At 43.1% G+C, this 9,133-nt stretch overlaps 1 protein-coding gene across 1 annotated transcript; it reads right to left on the bottom strand.

Annotated features, from left to right (window-relative positions):
* Positions 1-6,421: 6,421 nt before the first annotated feature.
* LOC138189371 (baculoviral IAP repeat-containing protein 3-like) lies at positions 6,422-7,629 on the bottom strand. Its single transcript, XM_069131435.1, has 4 exons — positions 7,487-7,629; positions 6,909-7,411; positions 6,605-6,745; positions 6,422-6,528 (listed from the first exon to the last, which is right to left on the bottom strand). The coding sequence occupies exons 1-4, from the start codon at positions 7,627-7,629 to the stop codon at positions 6,422-6,424; spliced, it is 894 nt and encodes a 297-aa protein (XP_068987536.1).
* Positions 7,630-9,133: the final 1,504 nt, after the last annotated feature.

The raw sequence follows: 9,133 nt of genomic DNA, 5'->3' as shown, positions 1-9,133 counted from the left end.
CAAGGATGATGCCCATGGGCTTCTCGATGGCTGCATCACGCCTTGCTCAATCATGACTTCGAACTCCGTCTTAACCTGTTTAAGACGGTCACGTGCGAGTCGGCGGGGTTTGCTGTGGACAGGCGGGCCTGGTGTGATTTCGATGTGATGTACCACACCGTGAACAGTTTTCTCTCGCCCGAAAGCCGGTGGGTGGGTTAGTTCCGGAAATTCAGAGAGGAGTCGGTGATACGTCGATTCTCCGATAATTGTCTTGGTCGACGCCGTCGCGGGCGTGTATCCTCTCGTTGACCGGTTCGAAGTAGAATCTATAAGGCGTTTATTCCTCGCGTCCACCCATAATTCGTAGTGACTGAGGAAATCCACTACGATGATGGGTGTTTCGACGTCCGCTATACAGAAACGCCATTTCATCGCTCGACGCAATGCCAAGTCGAGAGACACTAGAGTGGTGTCGTAGGTCGCGATGCGTGACCCGTTAGACGCGAACAATTCGTACTTTGTTGAACTTTGTTCGCGGGCCCGTGTATTTTGTTGCGCGGAAATACACATACGTCGGCGCCGGTGTCCACTAGGAAGGAGGTTTTTGAGTTCCTGTCCCTCACGAATATGCGGCGGGATGTTAGGCCGTCGTGACTTGTCGCGTTTACAGACGGCCGGTCTCGTTTCTCTGCCTCCATGTACAAGGTTGGCGGCACTTCTTCGCGCGCGCTCGGAACGTCGCGTGGTAGTAACAATGACCGGAGTCCTGTTACACATCTCTCGGGCGCGGTCCGTACCGTCTCGTGTTTGGACGCTGGTAGGGGCGCCGGTCGAGGCGCAGTGCCTCGATTTGTGCCTCTATTCTGGAGAACCTGTAATCTGACGATTCCGTGGGGGGCGATCTCGCTGTTCGCCTCCCGCTCGATCGGTCTTGATGACGGCGACCTTCTGTCTTCTTAACAAATGTGTCTCGTAGATTCGATCGGCTAGTCTTCTTAGGTGTTGGTGGAATTGGATCGGCTTTTGGTCGCCCATCACTTCGAAGGTCAGCAGCCTGCGTTACATCGTGCTGGGTGTATCAGCCAACTCTCGATGATCTCGTTTTTTTACTTATGGTATTGTTCCGCCTTGGTATCCTCCTCTTCACGTCCTCGATATGCAATAGATACCGGCCGCCGAGGCACCTGGCGAGGGTCACGAACTTTCGTTTGTCGTCCGTAAGATCCATGTCCTCGAATTGCATTTCCAGAAGCGTGAAGCACGCCGTGACCTCCGAGGGCTGCAGCGGGGCCATGCTGATTACTGGGTGGACTCGTTGTGCGCCGTTCGCGGTCCCGTCGGTATTTGCCATCGCACAGCAGTTTAAATTCGCGCCGTTTAGAGTCTCAGGTCAATATCACAGTCACCTCTTTAACATTAACTCACGTCAGGGTCACCAATTGAGGTGTATGGTGTAATAGGTACTGAAGTGCACTCGGGTATGTTCAACCAATAACATTTATTAAACTTGATAACAATGAATAACAATTAACAGTTAACAACAGTTGATACTTAACGACGATCAACAACAGCGACGATTGATCGATAGCTGACTCGTTTTCTTTCACCCTTCGCGCTTCGCGGCTCGCGGTAAAATGTCCGTTTTTTTCTCAGATCGAAATGATTCTTCCCTTCGTTGCCCATTCACATCCCCACTAGCGTGTATTCATTAGATGTGTCGCCGCGGCTGGCACGAGTATGCTCCTCGGAGAAATTCGGCGGAAGGAGCGCGAAGATGTCGATGACGGATTGGGCACGTCGTGTTGCGCTTTAACTGCGTAGCGCTTTGTTTCACGAAGCCGCATTTAGCACTTACGAATAAAAATATAGCGGAGCTATATAAGCGCTTTAATGGTATTAACGAAGTCTATCCTACGGGTATGGTGCAAATATACGAATTTGGTGAAGGCGTCGACCAACACAGTGACATATTCCTTCGAGTCGCTTTTACCGCGTAGTATGCCCGTTATATCCATATAAACCCTGTGACAAGGTATGCTGGTATTGGGCATGGGATGTATTTCGGCTTGTGTCTTGCCTGAGCTAGCCTTTGAAACTCGACAAGCATGACAGTTCTCAACGAATTTGCGAAAGTATTTCGCCATTCCTTCTAAAAAGTAATACTAGTACAGTTTCTCGAGCGTTTTATCCCATCCTAAGTGCATAATCGACTGGTGTACATAGTTGTTCACTTACCACCTAAAACCTCTTGGGACAATGGGCAAGCAGAGAGTTCTGCCTTTTCGTTGTAGTTTACGGTAAAGGGTACCGGATCGCAGTTCACACGTATTCGCGATATCATCTGCAAGCTCATCGTTCCGCAACTTATCGACGATTTCCGTAATTTGGGGATCGCGACGTTGCTCCGCCAAGAGCCAATCTTCGGAGATTTCGGCCAGATTGATTTCTTTTTCGGCAATTTTGTGGATCGTACGGTGATCCGAGTCAACGGGGTTCCGCGAAAAGGAACCGACGTGAGCCATTCGCTTGCCTTCCCGATACATAATGTCAAAGGTAAAAGTTTGTAGGTAAGCCCACCACCTGTAAACCCTGTCATTTAAATGCATCTTATTACTGGATGCCCTCAAGGAATTGCAGTTGATTTCGTCGACATTGACGAAAACTAATCGTTATTTCCTTCCCGTTTGAGATATTTCTACGTTCTAGCGCCGTTTTCACTTTATTTCACGCGCGGAATGTAATGCACGCTCGTTTCACCGTCGACACAAGCCCAACAGCTCGCAAGTATCGATGATTTCGTCGATTTTGCAGAAAACTATGAGTCATTTCCTTCCCGCTTGAAATATTTCGGCGTTTAGGCGATCTTTTCACTCCGTTTTACGCGCGTAATGTAATGCATGCAGGTTTCACCGTCGACACAAGCTCAACAGCTCGCAAATCACGATGAATTCGTCGATTTTGAAGAAAACTACCCGTCATTTCCTACATGTTTGAGATACTTCAACGTTTATGCTCCCTTTTCACTCCATTTAACGCACGAAATGTAATGCCCGCCCGTTTCAGCGTCGAAACAAGCCCAACAGCTCGCAAATGGAGCTGGATTTCGTCGATTTTGACGTAAATTAAGCGTTACTTTCTTCCCGTTTCAGATATTTCGACATTTAAGCGCTCCTTTCCCTCCATTTTACGCGCCGAATGTAATACCCGACCGTTTCTGCGTCGAAACAAGCCCAACAGCCCGGAAATCGCGATTACTTCGTCTATTCCCACGAAAGCTAATCGTTGTTTCCTTTCCGTTTGAGATATTTCGACGTTTAAGCGATCTTCTCACTCCGTTTTACGCGCCGAATTCAAGGCATGCATGTTTCACCGTCGGCACAAGCTCAACAGCTGGCAAATAGCGATGATTTAGTCTATTCCGACGACAACTAAGCGTTTGTTTCCTTCCCGGTTGAGATATTTCGACGTTTAAGCAATCGTTTCGCTCCATATTACGCACCGAATGTAGTGCAGGCAGGTTTCACAGTCGACACGAGCTCAACAGCTCGCAAACCGCGATGATTTCGTCGATTTTGCAGAAAACTAGGAGTCATTTCCTACCCGCTTGAGATATTTCGACGTTTAAGCGTCCTTATCACTCCATTTTAAGTGCAGAGTTTAATGTACGCCCGTTTCATCTTCGGAACGAGCCCAAAAGCTTGCAAATAGAGCCGGACATCGTCGATTGTATCGAAAATTGACCGTCATTTCCTTCGAGTTTGAGAAATTTCAAAGTTTATGCGCTCTTTTCACTACATTGTACGCGCTGAATTTAATGCACGCCCGTTTCACCGTCGACACAATCCTAACATCTCGCAAATAGCGATGATTTCGTCGATTTTGACGAAAACTATGCGTCATTTCCATCCCGTTAAAGATATTACAAGGTTTAAGCGCTCTTTTCACTACATTGTACGCGCTGAATTTAATGCACGCCCGTTTCACCGTCGACACAATCCTAACATCTCGCAAACAGCGATGATTTCGTCTATTTTGAAGAAAACTGAGCGTTGTTTGCATCCCGTTATAGATTTTTCAACGTTTAAGCGCTCTTTTGACTCTATTTACGCGCTAAATGTAATGCACTCCAGCTTCACCGTTGAAACCAGCCCAAGAGCTCGCAAATCGGAATGATTTCGTCGAAATTGTCGAAAATTAACGGTGATTTCCTTCCCGTTTCAGATATTTCGACGTTTATGAGCTCCTTTAACTCCATTTTACGCGACGAATGTAATGCACGCCTGTTTCACCGTCCAAGCAGGCTCAACATGTCGCTAATCTCGATGATTTCCTCGATTTTGACGAAAACTTTGAGTCATTTCCTTACCGTTGGAGATATATCGACGTTTATGCGCTCTGTTCACCCGAATTTACATGCTGAGAGAAATGCACGCCCGTTTCACCTTCGAAACCAGCCCAAGAGCTCGCAAATCACGATGATAACGTCGATATTGTCGAAAACTATGTGTCATTTCCATCCCGTTTGAGATATTTCGAAGTTCCAGCGCTCTTTTCACTCCATTTTACGTGCGGAAGGTAATGCACGCATCTTTCACCTTTGATACAAGCGCAACAGCTCGCAAATCGCGATGATTTCGTCGATTTTGGCGAAAACTAAGAGTTATTTCCTCCCCGTTTGATATATTTCGACGTTTAAGCGCTCTTTTCACACTATTTACGCGCGAAATGTAATGCTATTCCATTTTGCACGCCGAATGCTGTACACTCCTTTTTGAAATTCGGAACAAGCCCGTTACAACGTAAAATGCTATTGTCACGCCCCGCGCTCCGCACGTACGGTAACGAAAAACAGAAAGTCACAATATACAAACAACGCGAGTGACAATTCGAAAACCCGAAACAAACGCACGGTACAACGAAAATGGAAATACTTTAATAAAAGATTAATTAAACGTAATTATATATATAGAATTAGCATATGAGGGTAAATAACAAATAATAAAATAGAAATAGATATTCTAACGAAGTAGTAAATATAAAGAGTATAGCATAACCTATACCAACTAACAATCAACCTGGAACCAGAACAATTATATCCGACGACAGGAAAATATACTACAATTAATTAGCGAACATGGGATATGCAAATGCAAAACAAATTATTAAATAAAACCAACTAGTAAATCGAATAAGCAGGTAACATCCAGAAATTAAAATAATTATGTACCACATAATAGTAAAAGAGAATAAATGGAACAATAGGAAGATATATTTTAATCAACCAACAAGACAAAGGAGAAATTTATAAAATAATTGAATAAAACTAATTAATAAACTGAATTAATTGCGAAATCATCTGATGGATCCAAAATAAAAATAACAACATACGACATCATGGCGAAGAGGAAATAATTGGGAGAAAAGGGCAAGAATACATGTTATATTTTATTAACAAATACAAGAAATAAATGGATAAATAAAATAACTAAATAAACCTGTTAACAAACCAGGTGACTAGGAATGGTTAACATTTTAATTAAAAAATTATACATTACAAGTTATATATGTATGACATTGACTAGTGCAAATACGATAATTATAGAATTGGACAAGTAACCGTGGTAATTAGGTACTCGAGAAACTAATGACAATGATCCTAGGTTCAATAACGAATCCGCGGTCAACGGGATGATTGATGAATATGCTCGCAAAATCTAAGTCGGACTCTTTGTTGAAACGTAGAATATCCACCGAGCGTACAGACACTAAGTTATTCGCTAATACTGCCTCACGAGAGAATGACTTTCCGTCGCGATGATGCTGCAGAGGAAAACTATGATGGGGTGTGTCTAAGAGATCCTTGGATTCGTCGAGGATAGCCTTCGTTTAGTAGGTGAGGGAAATTGGCGTTGCTGCTAATTGGTCAATCTCCATATCGGTGGTTAGTAAAAGATGCTAGCCGCCCTCGAGGGAAAGTTGCTAGTGGGAGACGCCGTTCGTTGAAAAATAGGTCTCTCCTAACTTCCCGTAGCTGGAACAAAGACTGTTTGTCCGTCTGAACGACTTTAGCCAACTAAATCTTAAGATTTATATCAGGCCCTCAGGCTAGCCTAACATGTACTGCGAAGACGCATCGACATCTGGCAATCATCTTACTCGAAGAATAGGGTCTGCGTGTGGCGAGCCACGGGACAGAAACCGTTGGAATGTTTACTGTCGCGTGCCGTCACAAATATTTCTTTTAAGGACAGCTATAGAATTATGCAATACCTTTGTTATACAAACCCGTGACCGCGGTTACGTTCGGCGACTGGTTGTCGATTTTCTTGCTCCAGAGCAGCTAAAATAGTAATCAGTGTATTTAAATGTAATATATAATGGAATTTATTATATGTATACGGATTTCATACAAATTAACGAATATGTGTTTTCATTTTTATCACTTACCAATTTTCCCAACGAGAGTCATTTCATTAGTATCATTTTCACTAGTGGATCTCTCAGGATTCCCATTTGCAATTTGTATTGCTGCCTGAAATAAATATACTGTACATAAGTATGTATTGCAATTATTCATTATACACAATGTTATATATATTGTTCAGGGTATAAGTTTTTATACTTGCAGCTTCAGCAGTTTCATATAACTCCTGGCCTGTTACTTTATTAACATATTCCCAGCCTCGTACTGTTAATAAATAACAACAGCTGGGAGACGAAATTGCGTGCTGTTCCCATGGATCATCTTCTGCTCTCCAACTTCCTATACCAATTCCACAATGGTAACATGTAGTGCAATCATTTATTCCGGTCTAGTAGAAGCCTGCATGGGCTAATTCTTCAATTGTCTGTGTCATATATGTAGGCCATGTTGTGAACGAATTTAATCTGGATTCGTAGCTTCTTAACTCTTTTTAGTCCCAAACGGCTAAGTTCATATGCCGTCGGGTTTCTTGAATATCTTAAAAATCGATGGTCATTAAAATCAAATGCCTTCTGATATTGTAAACCATAAGGACAAGATATATTTCTATTTTTTCGTTTTGTCCGTCGAACTTTAGCAGGATCTGCTCCGATTGGTACATTATTACAATGTTCATTGCGGATAAATCTGCACTCTGGAGAACGCATCTCATGAATTTGCATGGGAATATCAACCACTGACCACTGACTTGCCACCAATTGACATTCAAAGCATCTAACGACATCAAAGTTTCTAGTATAATAGAATTCTGCAGCTGCAAGACTGACAGGGTCAATGAAAGACACAGGCCAATTTCGAAAACTTGAACGCCTTGCTGCTTCAAAACGAAAATCATCATAATATTCTTGAACGTCACGCGATGTGGATGGAACCGGCGGCATTTCTATCGAGAATATCGGTGGCATTGTCGACATCGACGGTATCGGTGATGTTAAATCAATCACCCTTGCTGAAGGTACAGGGGATGGTATATCAACCATAATTTCAGGAAGTACCATGGATGTTGAAGGTACGGCTAACTCAACCGCCGATATTGAATGAACCGACGGATTTGAATCATCTGACAATGTTGAAGGAACCGGCAGTAATTCTTCATCTTCTGTAGATTCTGCATCATGTTCCATGAAATATCGGAAGTTGATTGTAGGAATCATTGTATCCATTTTAATTGTAATTTATTGCGCCTTTAAACCTATTTAAAAGAAAAAGACATTGAAATTGAATCTACTAATTGTAGATGACTTAAGAAATATTATACGTGTACAATCGATCAAACAAAAACGTATTAGAGACAAAATTACGAATATCAGGTGTTCACGAGGTCGCCTAAGGCTTTGAAAATGGCTCTCTGGAAAACGGCTGGTGCATTAATTAATTAAATTAATTAATTCGGCTATTCTCTCACGTACTATTCTTCGCTCTTCCTCGCTAAGCCTGTAAGGGCTTCTTTGCGCGACGACGTTGGGATCAATCAGCCGTATTTCTAACTGGCCCCTACTTACGCGATTACGCGGGAAACCCGTAAAGAATGATTCTTTAAATTTTTCGAGAACAGAGATTAATCGATCTTTATTGTTACCAACTACATCAGTGTTGATCTCGTTAATGTTGACCGCATCTTCCGCAACTTTACCACAGGTGTTAATTATCTTTGTTTTACAAATAACGAGGTTATTCTGCGTGATATTTACGTCGAATCGTTGGCTTAAATTCTCGCGACCAATCATGATATCGTATTTTAAGTAATCATCAGCAAGGACATGAAAAATTATCTCCAATGTGAGACCATTAATGCAGACAGTGGACAAAAGACAGTGGAGTGAAGACGATTACCAAAAGCCGCCGTGGTTTCGCCCTTCAGTGGTGGTTCATTGAACATCCTCATTAGCGCTGAGGTTGCCGTCTCCGTGCCACCATAACGCGCAAGAAAATGTCCCGTAAATTTTATCCAAGTAAAACCACTGACCGGAACATGGATAAGCCACTGTGCTGCTGTACCCTCTAGAGCACGACTTATAGTGAGATATATCTCGTCGTCTTGTAGAGGTCTTTTTTCCATAATTACACTAACAGTCGCGCACCACGCAGCTGGGTCGGCACCCGCGATTTCGGGGTTAAAACGCGGTAGCGAAAATTTTTCGGGTTTTACACTCGGTTCCTGCTCCCTCGGTTTTAGCGCTATCGTCTAAATTAACTCGTGCATAAGGGCCATCTGCTCTTGTATCACTATAAGCGGTTCTGATCCCACTTCTGATGTCGGGTTAGGGTTAGAATTTTTGGCGCGTAACAACTCTTCGCGTGAATTAGCCATTGTTTTACACAGCCGAGATGATATTTACTCTCGCTCCATTTTACGCTCCGAATGAAATGCAAGACACTTTTACCGTCAAAACAAGCCTAACTGTTCGCAAATCGCGATTATTTCATCGATTATGACGGAAACTCACCGTCATTTCTTTTCCGTTTGAGATATTTCGACGTTTAAGAACTCTTTTCACTCCACTTCACGCGCCGAATTTAATGCATGCAGGTTTCACCGTCGACACAAGTCCAACAGCTAGCAAATCACGATGAATTCGTCGATTTTGAAGAAAACTACCCGTCATTATCTTCGCGTTTGAGATATTTCAACGTTTATGCGCTCTTTTCACTCCATTTAACGCACCA

This window comes from Bombus flavifrons, unplaced genomic scaffold, assembly GCF_040668555.2.
Source record: "Bombus flavifrons isolate JBK064 unplaced genomic scaffold, iyBomFlav1_principal scaffold0028, whole genome shotgun sequence".
Taxonomy (NCBI): Eukaryota; Metazoa; Arthropoda; class Insecta; order Hymenoptera; family Apidae; genus Bombus; species Bombus flavifrons.
This window is presented reverse-complemented; position numbering and strand designations above follow the sequence as displayed.